Source organism: Mustela putorius, unplaced genomic scaffold, assembly GCF_011764305.1.
Source record: "Mustela putorius furo isolate JIRA1106 unplaced genomic scaffold, ASM1176430v1.1 tig00004007_pilon_pilon_pilon, whole genome shotgun sequence".
Taxonomy (NCBI): Eukaryota; Metazoa; Chordata; class Mammalia; order Carnivora; family Mustelidae; genus Mustela; species Mustela putorius.
Window position 1 is genome coordinate 5289147 of NW_025422145.1, and position 22297 is coordinate 5311443.

Consider the following 22297-nt stretch of genomic DNA (forward strand, 5'->3'; position numbering starts at 1 on the left):
TTGCCCAATTACAGGATATGAAATTAATCTGTGTGTCTGTTGTGATTTTTTTTTCCCTTGTACCCATCACCTCCTCCCTCTGGATTGTTAAGGCTTCCCTTCAAATATAATAATTCAATGTGGAACATAGCTTCTAGAGATAGAATGCTGTGCTCGGCAATATATTTAAATCAATATTGTGATCCAAAGCAGGAGATTATTAAGGTGACTTCCCCCCACCAGAGTTAAGGGGGTATTTTTTTTTATTATTTTCCATATCAACACACCATAGTCATTGCATAAATATTAAACATACCCAATTCCTTCCTTAATTTGCTTTCATGCTGATGAAATTGAGAGTCAGCATGGATAGGACATTAATGAAGCAATCTAAGAGCCAAAGAAGCTGAAAGAAATGGAGGGAAACGCTATTGAAAAAATCAATTGTGATTAAATTGGTGGACTGGTTTCTGAAAGCATTGTCTTTGTGTGACATTTCATAATTTCCAGGTAATGCCGGAATATCTGTTCATGATCTTTTAAATGTATGCAACTTCTCTAGCACATAATTTGGCAATTGCTCAACTCTGAAAACAGCACTGAAGTTTGAGTCCACAAGAAATCAAACCTCAATGAATCGACAAAGAAAAAGGAGCAGTGGCAATTACTTGAAAATATGCCCAGGATTGTAGTATTACAGCATTCACTTGACTAATTTTTATAGAGCACTTACCGTGTGCCAGGCACTGTGCTAGGCAGTGGGGATACAAGTTAGGGGCAAGACAGACAAGGTCCCCAGGATCACAAAGCTGACATGTTGGTGGAGAAGACACAAAGAAAACATATGAACGAGATGACTTTAGGGAGTAAGCTATGATTAAAATAAAACGGGGACCTAATAGAGAGAAATGGTGATAGGACTCTTTATATAGGGTAGGCTGCTTTCTATAGGGACGGTTTCCCCCAAAAGATAACAGTTTAGCCAAGACCCGAATGGTAGGAAGGAGCCTGCACTTGCAAAGGTCTGGGGATAAGTGTCACCAGCATATGGAAGAGCAAAAGCCAAGCTCCTAAGGTGGCATCGATCCTGGCATGTTCAAAGAAGAGAAAAGAACTTGCTGTGGTCAAGGTCAAGGGAGATAAAGAGTAGAAGGACAAGAGCTAAGGCAGGTTATATAGGCTCTTGTAGGCCTTTGAGGAGCTTGATTGTTTTTTTTTAATTGAGGTGGAAATGAGCAACGGAAAGCCCAATCGGGTAGCAGCAAGCAGGTAATGGGATTCATGATGTAAAGAAGTTAAGGTGAAGACCTGGTTTTCACTCTACCCCCAAACTGCCCAATGCTCAAATGCAAGGTGGGGAAGCAAAAGTACTAGACTTGGGAGTTTGGAGATTGGGGTTCTAGTCACTTAGCTTAGATCAGTCATAACTAGTTAAGTGGCAGGGCTTCATTAGTTTACCTGCCAAACATTTACCAATTGCCCACTGTATGTTTAGGTATCAATGCTGGGACTTAATCCCAGACCTCAAAGAGTTCACAGTCTAGTAAGATGAAATCAAGACAGAATTAGCTCATTTATGCATATATTTGGGTACTCTTGGCTAATTGGCTATAGTCCCAGGTGATTTTTTTTAAGATTTTATTTATTTATTTATTTGCTTACTTATTTATTTATTTGACAGACAGAGAGCTATCACAAGTAGACAGACAAAGAGAGGAGGGGAAAGCAGGCTCCCTGCTGAGCAGAGAGCCAGAGGCGGGGCTTAATCCCAGGACCCTGAAATCATGAACTGAGCCAAAGGCAGAAGCTTTAACCTAATGAGCCACCCAGGTGCCCCACCCCAGGATGATTTTTTTAAGATCTAAATGAGATATATGCATTGAAAGCTAATTTAGGAGGGGCGCCTGGGTGGCTCAGTGGGTTAAGCTTCTGCCTTCAGCTCAGGTCATAGATCTCAGAGTCCTGGGATCAAGCCCCACATCCGGCTCTCTGCCCAGCAGGGAGCCTGCTTCCCCCCTCGCTCTCTGCCTGCCTCTCTGCCTACTTGTGATCTCTCTCTCTGTCAAATAAATAAATAAAATCTTAAAAAAAAAAAGAAAGAAAAGAAAAGAAAACTAATTTAGGAAAGGCAGCTTTTGCTTACAGAAATCAGCGCTCTTTCCATTACAAGTGACAGAAATCCAACTCCAGCTGATTAAGTTTGAAAGAAATGGATTCTCTTATGTCACTAAAAATCTCACGTCAAATATGGCTAGATCCAGGAACTCAACCAGTACCATCAGAACTAAACTCACTCTCTCCACTCTTTCTGCATAATAGCTTTATTGAATGGGAAGTTTTCCACCATGTGGTGACAAGATGGCTTCCAGAAACTCCAGGAGTACATCCTCTGTTCCTTGCAACCCTATCAGTAAGTTATTTTCCCCCAAGCATAGCAACAAAATTGTGGACCTAGTTTTTACTGGGTCAACTGCCTGGTCTCGAACCCATCACTGTGGTCAAAACAATTGTGAAGAAAAAAAACAAAATTGGATTAAACACTATATATTATTCCAAAATTTAGACTACACTGTGGAAATAGAACACATTTGTTGGCTTATGACTGAGTCAAAAACTCACACTTGGAAGAGGAGTTGGCTGCACCAACACCTAGATGAGAAACGGTTCCCCAAAAGAAATATCAAGGTGTCGTTGCCCAAAATTGAGGCAATTTTAGCCAAGTAAAATTTGTAGATGATGTTTCAGTTCTGCAGTTAAATTGAGGTGACCAGCTAACTAATCTCTGAATTTCTTTCTAGTGCCAAAATTCTATAAACTCATTCACTCATTTAGCACACTGAGTGCATAGTATATATACAGTAGATACTACCACAGGCACTGAAGATAGAACAATGAACAAGGTAGCTGAAATTTAAGTATGTAAATCATACATGGTACATACATGTTGAACTAAAATGAAATATTCTAGTTTACATAGAACAAATATTATATGACTTAAGATCATGTTTGAATCTATAAAGGAGTTATTAAAGGTAGAAACAAGATTCTCAGTACTGTATTATATGAACATTTTTATGACTATATGTATGTCATGTTCCTGTATGTAAAATAACAATAAATACATGTTTTAAGAAACATGCCAGAGTCAGAACCTCTAGGCTAATTAGGGAACAAAAATGTTCACAAGGAATAGTTTTCAAAAGCAAGTTTATGCAATGTTTTTGTTGGGTGTCATCAAGGAATTGTTTCATTGATGACCTTTGACTTTTAATATATGCACTAACATTTTCAAGTAATGCTTCTTTTTTTTTTTTAAAGATTTTATTTATTTATTTGACAGAGAGAGATCACAAGCAGGCAGAGAGTCAGGCAGAGAGAGAGGAGGAAGCAGGCTCCCTACTGAGCAGAGAGCCTGATGCGGGCCTCGATCCCAGGACCCTGAGATCATGACCTGAGCCGAAGGCAGCGGCTTAACCCACTGAGCCACCCAGGCGCCCTCAAGTAATACTTCTGAAGAATGAGGCACTTCCCCATTCCTTATCACTACTCAGATACCACATGCTGCCCTTGCACAAGTTCCAATTCATGGGCTCTAAGCAAATCAGTATTTTCTTTAAAATCTAGGGTGCCTGTGTGGCTCAGTCAGTTGGGCATCCAACTCTTGATTTTGTCTCAAAAGTCAGGATCTCAAGGTCATGCAATCAAGCCCCATGTCAGGTTCTGTACTCAGCATGGAGCCTTCTTGGGCTACTCTCTCTCCCTCTGTCCCTCCCCACATCCACTTGTGCTAAATAAATAAATAAAATCTCTTTTTTTTTTTTTAATGTCAAGAGTATCTGAATATTTTAAAAGGTTTCATTTGGATTACAGCTAAGGCATCAAATTAGCCAAGTGCTGTACCAATAGCTAAAAGGTCTATTTCTTCCCTTCATAACTTTAAGTCCATTTCAGAGACCTACCAGGTAAACATGTATTTGTGATCAGTTGTTGTATCCTAAATATTCAATAAAATTTTTAAAACAATGTTTATCTGGTAAGTTTCACTGTTGTATAACTTAGAAAAAAAAGCTCACACATTTTCCTGGTTCTCAGTCTTATTACTTGTAAAATCCAAAGATTGGACCTTGTAGAATCTCGGTGAAGTCACTCGTATAATCTCTGTGAAGTCACATATGTTTAAACCTACATACCTACACACACACACACAAACACACAAACACATAAACACACACACAAAACCAATCTCCATGTCCCTAGCACCAATCCCCACATTTATTCAATAAATACTCAGTCAATGAGCGAACCATTTAAGGAATTATCAATGATTCCCCAAACTGTAAACCCTTGTTTGCACTTTCATCTGATTGGAGGGAAAAAGAGAGAAAATTAAGGACGGGGAGATGAGTTTTTCATAAAACTAACACTTCATTTGATTTAGGAACTGTATTTTGAGTATTTCTTCCCTACATGTCTGGTGTTAAAATGCCCATACCACTTATGAAATGATGGTGATAGTATTTTGTAGTTATTTTCACCATAATTTCCTTCCTTGGCAAAATTGGAAGTTAGTACCCTATGTTGATCCCCCCATTCTTCAATTTCTTTACAATTTTTAATCATCTTTGAAACCAAAAGTGGGGTGAACCAAAGGCAAGATAATTCCTGAAGTGTCCTCAAGCTCCAAAATTGTAGGAGATAAACTTTTCTTGCCATGTGGTTTGAACCACATAAGCTCAAACGGGGAGTCATTCAGCACCATGGACAGATCTCCAAAGGGGAGCCCCTCTTGGGGAACAAAAGGCTGGATTTAAATGAGTAGAATGCAATGCAGGCAGTCTTCTTGTGAGCACACAACTCCAAGTCTAATACCTAAATTAATGAGTTTAAGTCTCCATTTAATGAAATATTCAGATTATGATTACACTTAGTTTCATTAACTGCATTCTCAGAATAATGTGATGGGGTTTCCTTTTCAACTTGTAATTAACTTTATTGAGAATTCTTATTGGGGTTTTTCAAGCAGCTTCCTAAAACCCTATTATAAATTACTTTAATATATGTATTATGGTATTAAACTATTTTGCTTCATTTCATATCAGCTGCTGTTGTTGTTTTTTTTTTTTTTAAGATTTTATTTATCTATTTGACAGAGAGATCACAAGTAGGCAGAGAGGCAGGCAGAGAGAGAGAGGGGAAAGCAGGCTCCCTGACAAGAAGAGAGCCTGATGCAGGACTCAATCCCAAGACCCTGAGATCATGACCCAAGCCTTTGGCAGAGGCTTAACCCACTGAGCCACCCAGGCGCCCCTGTTATTTTTATTTTTTTTTTAAAGAAGAGAAAAATTTAGCACTAATCCTGAAGAACAGCAAGCTGACTGAACTGAAAAGAAGACCCTGAAAAGAATCTAGACTCAACTACTTCCAGGTAATCCTGAAGTTTTGGTCTTCCCATGTCAGATAGGACATTTTTTTATTTTCCTGCGAAAAGCAGTGTGACCCTAGCCGAACAAAATCCCTTCCTTCCTTTATATAGTTTGTATAAAACTAACCAGACCTGCAAGAAAGACCTATATTCTATTTTTTAAAAAAGATTTATTTATTTATGTTGGAGAGAGAGAGAAAGAGCAGGGGAAGACGGTGAGGGAGAGAGGGAGAATCTTCAGGCAGACTCCCCACACTGAGCATGGAGCCTGTCTTGGGGCTCGATCCCAGGACCCTGAGATCACGACCTCAACCAAAAGCGAGAGTCAGCAATTCAACTGACTGAGCTGCGCAGGCACCCAGAAAGACCTATATTCTAATCCTGATAGATCTCCCCTCAACCAAAGGTGAGGAAAATCAGCACATGGAATTTTTCTGCTTTCACGATGATTCTTGGAAAGCTGTTAGGGTGTATTTCTCGTTCAGAATGAAATATCAATTTCTCAAAAGAAATGTCCTAATCTCTTCCCTCTCCTTTGGCCCCGGGTGTTTCGAGGAGGTCTCCTGCATGCTCCCATAACATCCTGACCTTACTCCCATCATGCTTCTTTGCAATTACCTATTTATTCCACTGTACCACGAACCCCAGAAGGATAGTTCCCATCCTTGTAACTCCAATTCCTAGTACACTGCCTGGTTCATGGCAGGATTTTAGTAAATATCAGTTAAATGTTGACGGACTTGATGGAAATTTTAATGATGACGAATCAGACAAATTGGCTAAAATCGGAGTCCTCCAAAACGGAAATAGTGACTTTATCTCAACTGGTCCATTTTCAAAGATTAGTATAGTCTAATCCAGTGATTCTTAGCAGAAATCAATAAAGGAGAACAAGAGAGATTTAACTGGAGCCATCACCCGTGTAGGTCTTTGGGGAGGGCACAGGAAAGGTCAGGAATACAGTACAAAGCCTAAAGCCACAGAGAGGTGGTGGGTTCATGTTTGCACCCATGTATAGGATCTGAACTCCTTACTGAATATGTCTGTGGCCTTAGGCAGGTTTCTTAAACTCTCTGAGCCACAATCTTCTCATCTATAACATGTGGGTGCAATACCTGTTTCTGTTTTATTTTTTTACTCCTTTTATATCCACACTAAGTGTCAAAAGCATAGTAGGCATGTTGCATCATTTAATCCTAATGTATAAATAGAAATGCTGCCCCAAAGAAACTGAATAGTAGAAGCCTATTCCTTGGTATGGAAGGAAGAGAACTTGGCATCTTTTAAGTTAAACAGGATACTGTGATGGGTACCTAGGCTTTCTTTACAAATAGTCCTACAGCTGCTTTGAAGCACTCTAGAAAAACAATGCGAATCTAATTAGGCAATGCCCTGTGGTCAGCATTAGTAGCAATTTTTGAAAATAGTCCAGGAGGCAGCTTACAGAAAGTGGTAGGTTTGGTTTTTTGTTGTTGTTGTTTTTTCTTTTAAGAGTTCTGTTTCTCTGTTGCCTGCACACACACATACACTTACCCTCACACACACACACATACCCCCTCATGCATACACAATCTCATTTTCTGGGTGGAAACACAAGACATGTTTGAGACCATACAAATTCCTACAGGTCCGGTCTGCCACTGTAAATAAAATATTAAAATCAATACTCCCAACAGAACAAAAGCTCGTGTGGTTCAACAGGAATAGCAGAGAAACATAAGACAGGAACAAATGTCTAAGAATGGGACAGCTGCTCCGACGGAGCCATTTCCTTGGGAAGAAATTGACAGATTCCTCAGTTCTCATTTGCATCAAAACCATTAGTAATAACAAACACACACATCCACACACACACACACATGCAGATTGTGTTATCAACTGACACACAGAGTGAAAACATTTTCACTTTGAAATATCAACTTCACAAGGAATTCGTGCTGGTGTGTATCGCTGTCCCTTCTTCATAGACCATATTAGCACTAATGTTCACTCATTCCACAAATAGTAATGGTAGCGGCCAACATTTACATGTTACCAGCCATTACGCTAAGTTCATTATATGTGTTAATGCATTTCATCTTCCTAACGATCTTGTATTTTGCTCCTTTTATAGTCTGGGACACAGAGGTTCAAAGAATTAATTTAATTTTTCTAAGATTACATAGCTAATAGGTGACAGAGCAGATAGCCTGTTCAGTTACCCCTGAGACCGACCATGCCCATATGCCCCACTCCCTCATTGCACTATCACAAAGTCACACTGGACTTAGCAGGCACCATCCCCATGTCAGAGACTCATGTGCGACACAGAATATATCAAGAAAAACCCAGAACTCTTGGTCTAAAGCCACACAAAATGGACTCAAGCCATTACACTTGTTTTTGGCTACAAATGTGTTTAGCTAATCCACTTACAGAGCCAACTCCTAACTCCTATTAACTCTATTTTCTGACCCATGTGCTGAAGCCATAATCGTCACAGATCTTCAGACGGCGCTCTCTGAGCCTGCCTGACTGTGGAAAAGAAGGGTCCCGTTTCAGAAACAAGAGTGTTGGTAGCCAAGGCTGGGTTGAAAAGCGTTAAAGCCTCGCAGGAGTTGGAATGCCCTGGGTTCCTTCAAAATTCAAAATCCCAAGGGTCCTGCTAACAGATTCCACTGGGCTTCTTAAGGGGATTAGGCTTGGGGTTCATCTTTCCATGCATGTATTTGTTCTTTTAACAAACATCTACTGAGCCCGGTATCATCTCACTGGAGATACAGGGGTAAATGAAACAGACATGCTCCCCCCCAACAAAGCTTCAAACAGCAATTTCCACCCCGTTTCTCAGGCCTGGCCTTCTTGGAGAACCCACCCCACCATAGTCACGACAGGGACCAAGATAATCTCCATTGCATCCCAGTGACAGAACCAGAGTCAGACATTTGATCCAGGGGAAGCCAAGTCACTGGCTGGTGAGAAACTATTCATTTTCTCTCTCTAAATAATATGAATTAAAGACACAGTGATGATGTGCATTAAAGACAAAAGACCGTGATGCTTTATTACTCATTCCACCAATTGAAATCCCAAAGGTGGCTCTGATTCCTACCCTTCCTGAGCCTGGATATTCACCAGAAGATATCCCCATGGATATCCAACAAATTTCAGGCTATGTAGTCAGAGGGACCTGCGTATAAATCCTACTTCCCCCGTCTTTTAACTAGGGCACTGCGGACAAGTTCTTTCATTTTAAATTTTATTGTAGATATTTTCAAATACACACAAGGACAGAATGAACCCCTCTGTATCAGGTCACCCAACTACAATAATATTTTCCCTCTCCTGTTTCATCTGTCATCCCCCACAATGTTATATTTTCCTGGTGATTTTTAAAGTAAATCTCAGCTATCATGTGAGGTGAGTTCTTCCCTTTCCATAAAACCCTGTTTTCTCTGTCATAAAACAGGAATTGCAATACCCCTTCCGTGGGCTTTGTCATTCTTTGGACAAAAACATATGGGGCTGCTGCTGTGAGCCAGCCCGGTTCCCACAGCATGTGGGGCCGCTATGATAGTACAAAGTGTTTGTTCTCATGGAGTTTATGCTATAGGCATAAATAATGAGGAAGAAAATTCCAGAGGGAACAAAAGTTATGAAGAAAATAATGGGGAGATGGGGAACAGTAGGTGACTTGGGGGCCTCTCCAATGAGGCTTAGGGGGTAAGACATAAAAGCGTGGAGGCCCTGGGAGCCGGGACACTCAGGGTCTGCCTGGCCCTGTTTAAATTCCAGCTCCATCCCTGAGTAGCTGGACACACTATGCATAAGCCATTTAACCTCTCTGATTCTCAGTTTCCTCACCGTTATGAGGTCAAAACAACAGTACCAACCTAATAAGGTTTTCAAGATTCCATGCATTTGGGGTTTAGAATGCTATGTAAGTTCCTGTTAATATTTTGCTATCTTACATATGTTTGACTCTTACACACCTGCCCTGAATAGGAAAGTCCCCTGATTTTGAAAAGATGGTTGGGAATATCCGGGCCAGCGCCTCCAAAAGTCAAGTATGTGACATCCGGGTATCTTGGTAAATACAGACAAATGAATGGAAATTCATTTGGCCCTAGATAGGAGCTGTGCGGCATCTTTAGAAACTAAACGGCGAATCTGCCTTGCACCTAGTTCTTTGCACCTAGTTCTTTGTAAACCCACTTGGGAATGGTCCTGGGGCAGGAGGGCATGGGGTGAGGCCAGAAGGGGAGCCCGGTCTTTCTGGTGGATTCTATATTCTGAAATATCAAGTTAGCATTTCTCCCCAGTTCAGGGTGAGAGCTCTCCTGCTCGTTATGCTGTTAAATAAATGAGGGAGAGGGGGCATCCATCCAATTCCACAGAAGGGCTGCATGTTTGCATGGAATGGGAGGGTCCTCTGTCCCACAAGTCTATGTGAGAGCACAGTCAGTACATCAAACGGGTTCAGTTCCAACAGTGACCAGGTGAATAGTTTTATGTGGCTGTTTTTATAGACACTGGGAGACACTTTTTATACTATGGCAATAAAGGCTTTGTAATTGCTGCTGACTTATTTTTAGGGTTGTTTTCAGTCTTCACCACACCGTTAAACAATACTGCCAACCAAAATTCTACTATCGAGTCAGCTGGACTAAAGACAGTGCAGTATCCTGGAGTGGCTCCTGGAACCGAAAAGGGACATACGTGAAGAAACACCGCGAAATTCAAACATTATCCACACAGCACAGCTAAAGATAACATACTAATGTTGATTTCTTTGTTTTGACAGGTGTACACAGCAATGTAAGATGTTCGCATTGGGTGAGGAATATACAGAACTCTGGGTGTTATCTTTGCAACCTCTCTGTAAATATGAAATTATTCCAAAACTGAAACTGCCTTTAAAAAAAAAAAAGTGTTCTGTTGACACAAATGAGTTGAGAGACATTGATCCGGACTCTCTCCTTGTAGCCACGGCCCTCACTCCCATCGCCCATTCTTAAGACGAAAGGGAGCCTATATTTACCCCACACGCCCGGAAAGGATGGGGAATGTCACTGGCAGTCTTCGAGGCTGGGGTGGGGGAGATAGCAGCACGTTCATAGCTCTTGAGGACAAAATGTGCCTTCAAAAGCAAACTATAATTATACAGAAGCTGAAGAGCGTTTGCGAAAAAATCACTCTCTCATCTGAATCTACATCCTGTTCATCAAAGAGGTCGAGGCCCTTTTGATTATCAGACTAAATATTTTTAGGCGATATCACTGAATGCCTGGAAAGAACATGAACGGCATCAGCTGAAGAAAAATCCGTCTTCAGATAAAAAGGCAAGTCTTGCCTATCACAGGAAAAATCAACCCTAGGAAATTGATAAAGGAAAATTGGCAACATTGCCCCCCATGGAAGCTTTCTGCCCTCTTCCACGTGCCTCTACCTTAGTCCTTCTCTACTCCCTTCCTTCTAATTATCCACTGACTTTTCTTTCTCTTAGCACTGGACCAAAGCACAATGGGAACACCAGAAAGGGGTCTAGCATTAGCATTAGGATGAAGAAAGAGAAATCGATGGAAAAGACGATTCTCTAAAAACCGTCAAGTGGGTCACTGAATAAAGGCAAAAGTGACATTCAAGTTTGGACTGTCGAATTCCCGGTCAAATATGGTCACTTGAATGTTTAGTGAAGCACGCCCCAACAATGGCATGATGGGCACCTTTTGGGTATATCACAAATTTTTTGTCATTGTAAGTCTTCATCGTTCCCACGATGTCCAGAAAAGGTTTTTATATTCAATAGATGCATTCTAATTCTGGCACCAAGAACTCTCAGTTGGACTGAATTAATTCTCTTCTAGTTCTCTGTGGGTCAAAATGGGCAGTGGCAGCTGCATGGTTTCTTGAACCCCTGATAACTGATAAACACCAGTCATCGAGGCCTATCCTCTCAGTGAACTCCCCAAATCACTCCTTCTCCTGAACATGTAAATTTTCTCTGTGTCTATAATATATAAATAGCTCCTGTGAATCAATAAAAAGACAAAATCATTTCAAGGAAGCCTATCATTACTACCAAGCACTGAATTATTCACAAAAAGTGAACTGACTGATATAAATCTGTGGAAGGGCTATATGCTTCTTATTTTCCAGATGTGCCCAAGAATTCTAAGAAATAAGGACTGGATCAACCCAGCAGCAATATATGAAATTAACATCTTGCTAATGCAAGAGTGCAATGCTGGCATACACCTGGAACTCTCTCCTGTAGTCTCCCACGAATGCTCTGGTATAGATCTACCCAGTAGAATATTACAAGACACATTTCTTCTAATGAGTGTAAATATCAATGATGACTGAGAGACACAGAGTAAAAGCAAGAATCGTAAACAAATCCAGTTAGTCTGTCACAAGAGACTTGTGAGTTACTCAGTGACTGGGACACCCATCTCTGAGCAGTAATTTGCTTTCAGCACAACTTCAGACAAAGGTCCCTTATTGAAACAAGATTCGTTAATGTCCCTTGCCCTTTTGCCTGATGCCATGATGAAACGTGGGTGACTTCAATGAGTCTTTTATTGCAATTGAGTGCTGGTTCAAAAATCATCGTAAAGATCGAAACGTCACATGAGAAATGTGTTCACAGTCACCGGGAGCAGCCAGGAACTCAACACCATTTCAACTTTGTCTCCTCCATGACGGAATGTGCTCACCTGCCATGGCTGGAACCAACATACATCTAGCTTCAACTGATTTCCCAGGGACACCTTTTAGAGAATGTCCTCATTTCCATCAAAGCCAGACTTGGGCTCCGCAACTGCCGTGTCACAGTTGGTGCAATTAACTGTAACTTTCAGGGCTGTGAGATTCGGTCATAAAACTTCCAACTGCTGATGCATTTTGCTCCAAAATGTGGCTATTTCTCCTGCCATTCTACGACCCGGTTCATAAATACATAATGTCAAATTATTTAATACAATGACACCTCAGACATTCTACTCAGTGGCCCATTGGCAAACTGTGTAAACATTGACTTTTCAAATATACTGCAACATTTCCCCGAGGCTTTGAAAAATTATCACCAGGCAGAATCAGAGACTCCGCATCACTTTTATCGAATACCAGAGATTCATTCCTCTACCCATCGAGCATAAAAATTCGTAGCCAAATAGTCCAAAACGATGATTCAGCAAATAAAACCCCAATGCAACTCTGGTAGTGGAGTTTCAGCCAAAGCAACCGAGACTCTAACATGCATGATGTGTTTAAGAATCTCCAGCCACAACTCAATGGGTGTTTTACATTGTCTGGCTTTTGTTACTTTAAACGAAGCCCTCCAGGTTATTTTAACATGGGAGTTACTTGAAAACATAATTGCTAGGAATAAACACGGGAGTACACTATTGTCAAAAACTAAACAATCTTGCCCCCCCCTCATTAGTCAGTACATCAGTTCCATAACATCGTTTGGAACGATGACTTTTGAAAGGAAAGAAAAATTGAGGGAGCATACAGAGACTCCCAAGAATTCCTACTGAAACATAATAGCAAATGTAGCATTTTTTCCCCCAGCAGAAAAATGGAAGGGAATTTGCTACAGTTGAATCACACATACCCATCCCAAACAACTTAACCGCAACTGAACGCCCCACACACAAACACGGTGCACACACACACAGGGTAGTTTGTGATGTATTTCTGCCAAACTCTCTTTTGAGGAAAAGGAGATCAAATTCTACTGAACTACTATCAGATCAGTGAAAATAGTATGAAACGCGAAGGTCACCTCAAGAAATAGACAAATAAGCAAATGGGCCCTCTCTCACCGATATCCCCCATCAAGAGGGACCACTAAAATGGCTAACAGATTACCTATCTCGGATGAACCAACCAAGTCACCCATCGGTTAACAAGGTACCCAACCATGATGAACCAACCAAGAGAGCCATTCGTTAACAGGAGAACCAACCGTAAGAAACTAACCAAGGGGTTCGCTCTTTAACAGAGAAACAAACCAAATGAAATCTGACAATACCAAACAGGGCTTCATCCCGGGCAGATGAAATTAAACTTCTAGCTAGTCAGCAAACAGCAAAGCTCTGCGTGAACCCAAACACAGACCACGAAATCTAGACACACGACCCCTGCATGGGTCACCAAGCGGGGCTGGGAACGGACCGCACGACTGTACTTACGAAGATTATTTATGGGGGTTCTGGTATCCATGTTTTCATAATGCTGGACATGAACCACAATGTTGAGGTCCCTCTCCATGTGGTCAGGGTTGCAGTGGCCCTGGGGCCTCATGACATCTGCAAGGGCCCTGAAAGAAGAAAGAATTTAAATCTGTTCATTCCAAACACAATGATTGGCACCTGCTGTGCTCGGGGCACTGGACTTAGGAAGATGAGGCCCGACTCCACGGAGCTACCATTCTAATTAGGGGAAGGAGGGAGGAAAAGACGTGAGGAAGGAAAAAAGATCGCTACAATTAGAGGTTACATAAGGATTTTGTGCCCAACAGTCCACACGCTCCTCACAACATTTATGAAAGCAGCATCAACCACCTCAAAGAGTTAAGAAGATCCAATGAAGAATCTATGTAATATGTCTGTGCCCCATAAACATAGTCCCCCCCCCGCCATAGCTCATGCTAGATCCCACACATCATGTACAATGATGGCCCACTATTAGCAACAAATATTCCTGGAGTACTTACCATAAGCTGACCCCCATCCTAATCGTGTTATGTGCCTTAATTCAACTAAGGATCATATGAACACCTTCTGAGGTTTTTGACTCCTTCTCTGCAGATGAGCAAAGAAAGGCTCAGAGAGGTGAATTAACCTGCTAAAGGTCACAGAGCCAGTTGTCCAGGACTGAACCAGAGCCAAGGCACAGCTCTGTACACTGCGTGCAATGGGTTTCCAGCAGCTAGGGGAGGATTCAGTGTGACCGAGCCCCCCGCCCCCCACCGCGTTGGTGCCCCTCTCTATCAGGAGCTGGGATGGAGGGAAAAGCATACAACCTGAGTCACCAGCTGTGTCTTGGGCCCTTCCCAGTTATCATCCTGTTTAATCTCCTGGATGCTCATCCAAGGGCTGATATATTTTACTACTTCCCAACAAGTAAGACAACAAGGTGAGAGGTGTTAAGGGGCCATGTGGGGCTCCCAGGGCTACTCTAACAACATACCACACACTAGGTGGCTTCGAACCACAGAAATTATGGTCTTGTGCTTCTGGGGCCAGAAATCCAAAATCAAGATGTTGGCAGGGCCACGCCCCTTGGGAAACCTGTAGGGGACTCCTCCCTTTGATTCCTCCTGGCTTCTGCCGGTTGCCAGAATTCTCCATCTTCCCCTGGTGTGTGTCCCATGTTCTCTTTCAAGGACACCAGTCATACTGGGCTAGCGGCCCACCCTGCTCCCGGGTACCCTCGTCTTAAATCACGACATCCGCAACAATCCTGTGTCTAAATCATGTCTCGTTCCCAGGACCACAAGATCAGGACCTTATAAAAGACTTTTTTCAAGGGCTGGTGGGGGAGGGAGGGGGCTGGCACCCAATTCAGCCAGAACAGTGACCTTCACAATTAGATGTAAACTTAGCCAAGCCGCTCAGTGTTCGCACACGGAACAGAACAGAGACAGCTGTCAACGGACATCTCTCCTAAGGTCAGACCTCACCAACACACTGACTTCTCTTCACCTGCTCTCCATCGTGTCTTTATTTAGATGTGATTACCCTTGAAGGGTACAGATTGTTGCAGGTATAAAATTGCACAGGTGTGAATAAAGACTTGAGCATTGTTTTTGCCATAAACCTCATGTTGCTTTCTCTTTGCACAACATGGGGGCTAGCCATATCGAGAAATGTATACTTCCTTCATGCTGTGGTTTCAGGGTCGGGTGGCAGACAATCAGCCCTGCTTATCCACTTCCCTGGTTAGGGGCACCTCGATGGTCAGCTTCACCCCTGCCTCCGTACACAGTACTCATCCAGGCCTCCTCTCGGGGGTCCACCCCCACAAGCCACAGTGCCATGTTTTCCAACCCATCCCGATGCTCTTCATGTACCAGAACACTCCAAGTCCACATCAGGGGAGACAGAGAAGCAAGGTGAGCTCTTTGAGTGAGGCCCACGCATAACCACCTCTGAACGCGACAGGCCCAGGCTGCCTGCTGAAATTTACCTCCCTAGAGCCCCGACTCTCAGATAGGTCCACCAACCAGGATCCACATACTAGCTGGGCAGGTTTTAAAATGCAAATTTCCAGATCCACCCAGACCCACTAACTTGGAAACTCCAGAGGCAGGCAGGGCCCAGCCACCTGCGTTTTCTGCTGCACGTTCAAGTCTGAGACTCTGTTAGGGTAGCAGAGGCCCCGAGCATGGCGGAGTGCCCGCTCACAGGGTGACGAGACGATGGCAAGATTCCCACATGAATTAGAGGGAAAGATTGAGTCCTCCAAGAGACAAGAGAAGAGCAACTGTGCATTCATTCATTCCTTCATGTCCTGCCCACTCTGTGCCAGGCACTGTTCAAGGCTCTGGGCATACAGCAATATGCAAGGTGGAGAAGACCACTGCCAGCCTGGAGCTTATATTCTAGGGGACAGGATAGGAGTATGAATGTTAAATAAATCAACGAGAACTGCGAAAATTAAAAAAAAAAAAAAAAACAGAACTGTAACAGGATCAAGAGACACCCATACATAGCAGCATTATTCCCAACAGGCCAAGAGTGGAAACCAACCCAAGTAATGAATGGAGGGACAAACAAAACAGGAGATATGGGATAGAGCATGATTCAGCCATGAAAAGCAATGAAGTACTACCCCTGGTACAATGTGAATGGAACCTAGAAACCTGATCCTCTGCAAAGAAGCCAGACCCAGAAAGCCACAGAGCAGATGATTCTATTATATGAAATGTTCAGAATAGGCAAATCCATAGAGATAGAAAGTAGATGAGTGGTGGGGGCAGGGTCTGGAGAGAGGGAGGAGCAGGGCTGCTGCATTCATGTATACAGACTTTTGATAATGAATAGGTTCTGGGATCCCAGAGTGGTGTTGGTTGTTCAACTTTGTGACTATGCCAAAAAAAAAAAAAAAAAAAAAATCACTGAACTGTACACTTTTTTAAAATTCTAAATAAAGAGAGAAGGAGAGGGACGCCTGAGTGGCTCAGTTGGTTAAGCAGCTGCCTTTGGCTCAGGTCATGATCCCAGCATCCTGGGATCGAGTCCCACATCAGGCTCTTTGCTCCGCAGGGAGCCTGCTTCTCCCTCTGACTCTGCCTTCCACTCTGTCTGCCTATGCTCGCTCTCGCTCACTCTCTCTCTGACAAATAAATAAATAAAATCTTTAAAAAAAAAAAAAAAGAGAGAGAGAAGGAGAGATAAGGTGGTCAGGAAAAGCTTTCCTGAGGAGGAGACATTTGAGTTGAGTCTTGAATGGTGAGGAATTGGTCCCATAAAGATGGAAAGAACCTTCCTGGCAGCGGGAACAGCAAGTGCAAAGGCCCTGAGGCAGGAAAGAGATCGAATATTTGAGGTACCAGAAAGAAAGCCAATGAAGCTGGAAGATGGCCAATAAAGAAGGGGCAAAAGGAGGCGCATTCAAGGTGAGGCTTCTCCTATCCATTCGATGGAGCAAAAAGCTGCTCAAGTTAACCCAGCTCATCAGAGCAGGGACCACGATATAAACCTGAGTATCCCTGACATTGGAGTTCAGCCTCCTTCCCTGCTCTGTGCTGTAAGCAACATCTAAACCTCAACAGGGCTACAGGAAAGGAATGTCTGAGGCAAAGGGTACATACCCTCTAAACCTAATTTGCCTTTTTCCCTTCTAAACAGGTTCTTTATCATGAGCTTCAAGGGATCTCGGAGCCCCTCTGGAATTGAATGTAAATTTTGTGCATTTCTCTTGAACAGGAAGCCATAGCTTTCTCCCAGATTCTCTAAAGAGTTTCCCCACGCAAGAATTTCAAAATATTCAGTCTTTCAAGAAGTTAGCAAAGTCAGTCATTGGGACAATCGACCACAAACTTGGTCGGCACTGCTTTCTACAGATCCCTTGGGCTTCTCCTGAGTCTGGAAATTCTCAAAAATCCAGCCCAGAAGCCAAGGTTGCTTTTCTCCCAAGGTAGCCCCTCGCAGAGTGTGCAATGGAAATGAGGGTTCCTAAAAGGCCTCCATATCCTGGAAAAGCAGTCTGCAAGGTTTGGGTCGCTCATTTCAGGGACCACATAAAATGATTCAGCATCAGGAAAGGAAATCCAAGAACTTCTGTGTGTGGTCTTTAGGGGTTCAAGTAAGAAATCAATGTAATGTGTGTAAGGATGCTGGAGCCCTCCCTTGAACTGCCCACATCAGACAGTGAGAATCGGAAACCTCAGGCCCAGGAGGGCGACTGGCAGCGGCACCATCATTAGGGTTCATCTGCTACATCCAGCTCTGAGCACCGCGAAAGGGACTATGCAGCTAAATTACTTATCTACTTGCAAGTAGGCTAACCATCACCAAGCAAGCATGTGGCTTAAAAATGTCCCCCAAAATCCACAGCCTGAAGATCACATTAACAGAGCAAACCCAAGAATACAACAGAGTTGTACAGCTAGCTCGTTGCAAGGTTAAACATGATGACTGTCTATTCAGATCAAAGCAAAGACAGCCCAGAACAATCCAAAGTCTCATGAGAAGGATTCAAAATATGAATTGTTTATTAATGGTCAACCTTTGAGAAACCAACTGATGATTGCCTGACATCATCACACTTTACAACTAATTTTGAGATCAGATTTATTACACCTTCAGCTCCATTTGAAATTTCTGTTTTCATATATGCTTTATAATGCACCTAAGAACTATTGGCAGGTAGGAGCACAAACTTACTAGTAAAACAAATGGGCATGTATTAGGGGATATACTAAAAAACACGTTAAAACTCACATCCAAAAACATTAATAAGTAAGACAAGGGAAAGAACCAACTATGTGCTGTAAGCCAAACAAATTCCCCAGGATCTGTCATCTATTTGTGGCAATAGTTTGGGTGTTTCTCAAGCAAAATGCATTCATGTTACCTAGGGCTCTTATTAAAATGTAGACTGGTGGGCGGGGTTGGGGGGAGCTCCTGGGTGGCTCAGTCAGTTAAGCGTCTGCGGTCTTGCAAGTCTGAGACAGGGCTTGAGATCTTTCTGCTCAAGCACCCAGGTAATGAAAATGCTGCTGTTTCACAGGTCACACTCTGAGTAGCAAGATCCTAAAAGTACTATGACGGCCAACTTTAAGTGTCACTTTGACGGAGCCAAAAGATGCCCAAATATTTGGTTGAAAATCATTCTGGGTGTGTCTAAGAATGTGCTTTTGGATGAGATGAATATTTACATCAAGAGACTGGGTAAAGCATATCATCCACCAGCATGTGGGTGGGCCTTGTCTAATCAGTTGAAGGCCTGGATAAGGCAGAAGGCTGACCCTCCCCTGTGTAAAAGGAGATTTTCCTGCTGGAGATCCTTCAAACTGGGATGTTAGTCCTGCAGATTTCAGATTTCTAAGGCCAAGTGCACATAATGTATCTCTTCCTTGATATCTCTTCACCCAGTTCAGAACAAGTACATCGAAACATTACCATTTTTGAAGTCAGACGATTCCCTGTTGTCCCATAGCTCTCAAAACAGGGCTGGGTATGCCACAGGTACTCAGTAAATACCTACTACATAAATATGTGAAAGAGTGAACGAATAAAAGAGATCCTTTCTTATGGAAACCAGGAGGTCAGAAAGCAGAACTCTGTCCGTGTCAGCTACCGTCCTGGGTGCTGAGGATACAACAGCAGAAGAGACTCTGGTGTCCCCACAGTCCTTCCTGTGGACAGTAATGCAAGGAGACAGATAATAAACTAGCAAACCAGTAAATGAGTAAGTTAATTTTAGGCTATAATGTGAAATGAAGCCAGTAATACCCAGCGATGGGTTGGAGGGGCAGGGGCGGTGGAAACTGAGCCTGAGTAGCCAGGGACGGTTTCTCAGAGAAGGTGGCACTTGAGCTAAGACCTGAAGAAGAAGAGCCAGCATGTGAGGTCTGACAGAGGAGAATTTCCGCCAAGCCAACACAACAGCTCCAAGGTAGCCTTGAGCTTGGTATATTTGAGGAACAAAAGAGAAGGCTGCGTCCCTTTACTTTCCAATTACAGTGAGTAAATAAAAGCCCCCAGCATTTCCAAGCAGAGCCTAGAGTCCCAGCATCTTGCTTCAAAGCTTCCAGGAGTCCCAAGGTCTGAACCGTGTTCTGACATTTAAACACTTGAATAGGATTCCGCAGCATTTCCTCTCGTATCAGAAGCAACTTTTATTTATCAAGAATACAAGGATAATGAGTGGGAGGTAACTTTCTGACGGGTGGTGGCACGGGTGTAGATGAAGTTCCTCCGACTTCACTTCGGCTCCAAATATGTGCATTTTACAGTTTACGGTATACCCCACTGAAGATCATTCTAAAATGCAAGGCCTCGGGCACCTGGGTAGCCAACTCTTGATGTTATATGATCTATGATCTCAGGGTCATGAGATCGAGCCCCCCACATCAGTCTCCATGCTGGGCATGGTGTCTGCTTAAAAGTCTCTCTCTCTCTCTCTCTCTCTGCCCCTCTCCCTGCATGCTCTCTATCTCTAAAATAAATAAATAAATAAATATAATAAAATGCAGGACTCAGTGCCCAAAGAGAAGCAAATGTACCCTGTAAGGAAAAAAAGAGTTGAAAGAGACTTTTCCATGGTCAACAGGTTACCCATGCAAGGGCTTCTCTAACCTGGGGAGCCAGTCGAAGCCATAGGAAAACCACAGATGGGCAAAGAGGGGGAAGCTGGAGGGAGAGAGAAAAGGCAAGAGAAGGAAGAACATTTATCACTTGATGCCATTTCTTCGCAAGGGACTCCAGCTCTTCTGAAGCGTGTTTGAAACACACACAAGACACTGGGCTGCGTAATGTGCCCCTTGGATTTCTGATTCTGTTTGAAGGCGGGCAAAATAATGACATGTGTTCCCTACTAGCTTCAAGGGTATAGAGCTTCAAACATGCGTCCTGGCCCCAAGGTCATTTCTCATCAATGCGTTCTCCAAGAGGGCTGGCCCTGCCAGGGGCAGATGCAGAGAACATTCCAGGGCTTGATCTTATGGTGGCTCCGTGAACAAGCCCCACTGCATGTGTTGCTATTTGCACAGCTTCAAGCACTTCTTTGTGATCTGAGACGGCAGGCGTCCTGCATGTGTCCGCTCAAAGGCAGTGCAGCCTAGTGGTCAGGGACCTGTGCTCTGGCCTCGTGCTATCTGGGTTTGAAGTCTGACTCCTCCACTCCTCCGGGGAAAGCCATCTGTGCCTCTTAGAAGGCAGACATCTGTGCCTCAACTGGGGAAGGAAATTTCATGAGAAGGGACACACAAGCTCACTACCGAGGGTTCTGCAACATCACCTAGGCCAACACTTTGCAAGGCATTTAATGTGGTCATCCATGGGTCTTCTCTCTTATTCTGAACTCCTGCTAAGCCTAGAGGACTTGGGACACCTGACGCATGTCACACAGCTAAAAAGAAATAGCAGAGCAAGGGCTAGGTGCTGAGTTCCAGACTATAGCATTTACTTCTTCAGCAGAAATGGGATAGAAAATTCTAGCAGGAGGAGTTAGAGTCCCTGAGCAGTGACCATAGGAGGTACTGGGCTAAGAGCTTCCTAAGCCTGGTCTCAGCAAAACCTTGCAGAAGCCTATGACATAGGGATCATCATGATCTCATCTTACAGACAAGAATCTAAAACTCAGAGAGGTGAAGGGGCACCTGGGTGGCTCAGTGGGTTAAAGCCTCTGCTTTCGGCTCGGGTCATGGTCCCAGGGTCCTGGGATCGAGCTGAGAGCATCGGGCTCTCTGCTCAGCAGGGAAGCCTGCGTCCCCCTCTCTCTCTCTGCCTGCCTCTCTGCCTACTTGTGATCTCTGTCTGTCAAATAAATAAATAAATAAAATCTTTTAAAAAAAAAAAAAAAAAACTCAGAGAGGTGAAGTCACTTTCCCAAGGTCACACAGCTACTCAGTGGCCAAGCTGGACTGAATCTCAGGCCATCTGACTTGAGCCCCCGCTGCTAAGGCTGGCCTGACAGCTTCTCCATGGACTGGGGCGGGGAGGGGGGGGTGGAGACCCAGGCGAACCTGCATGCAAGGTTCCTAAAGAGGGAAGTACCCACTCAGCGGCCACCAATGGTTTCCATCAGAAAAATTCAGGTCCAGTGTTGTCAGACCTGCCAGTTTCTCCAGAGAAATCAGAAATCTGGATGTCGGTGTGATAACGCCAAGCTTTAAAGGTTGGCAATTGGTTTTAAGTTAGTTTTATTTTTTTTTTAAGATTTTATTTATTTGACAGACAGAGATCACAAGTAGGCAGACAGGCAAGCAGAGAGAGGAGGAAGCAGGCTCCCTGCTGAGCAGAGAGCCTGATTGTGGGACTCGATCCAGGACCCTGAGATCATGACCTGAGCTGAAAGCAGGGGCTTTAACCCACTGAGCCACCCAGAAGCCCCTTCAGATGGTTTTAAAACACAATATATAATACAGACTAAAGAAATTTCATAGCCAGATGAGTGAACCTTGACTGGATCCTCGTTTGAAAGCCCAAGCTCTGCAAGACATTTTTTGGCATGACTAGGAACATTGTAATCTGATCGGCGATCTGATCATACATACGGTGGAAACTCCGTCCTTTCTCTTGGGTGTGCTACTGGAATTTTGGTGCGTGGGAGAATGTCCCTGTTCTTAGGGGATCCATGCTAAATTATTCAGGGATGAAATGTCATGTCTGCAACTGATTTTTGAAAGCTGCAGCCCAAAAAACAAAGGAAAAAGAGAGAGAGGACAAGAGGAAG

The 22297-nt window shown here is 43.3% G+C and overlaps 1 protein-coding gene across 2 annotated transcripts in view; it reads right to left on the reverse strand.

The window, feature by feature from the left end:
- Window positions 1-22297, reverse strand: part of SHISA9 (shisa family member 9) — a 274740-nt gene that overhangs the window by 247301 nt on the left and 5142 nt on the right. For both annotated transcript variants that reach the window (XM_045072090.1, XM_004750356.2), the window contains exon 2: window positions 13582-13709. In XM_045072090.1, the coding sequence (XP_044928025.1) occupies window positions 13582-13709 (128 nt within the window). The remainder of the gene's footprint in view (window positions 1-13581; window positions 13710-22297) is intronic.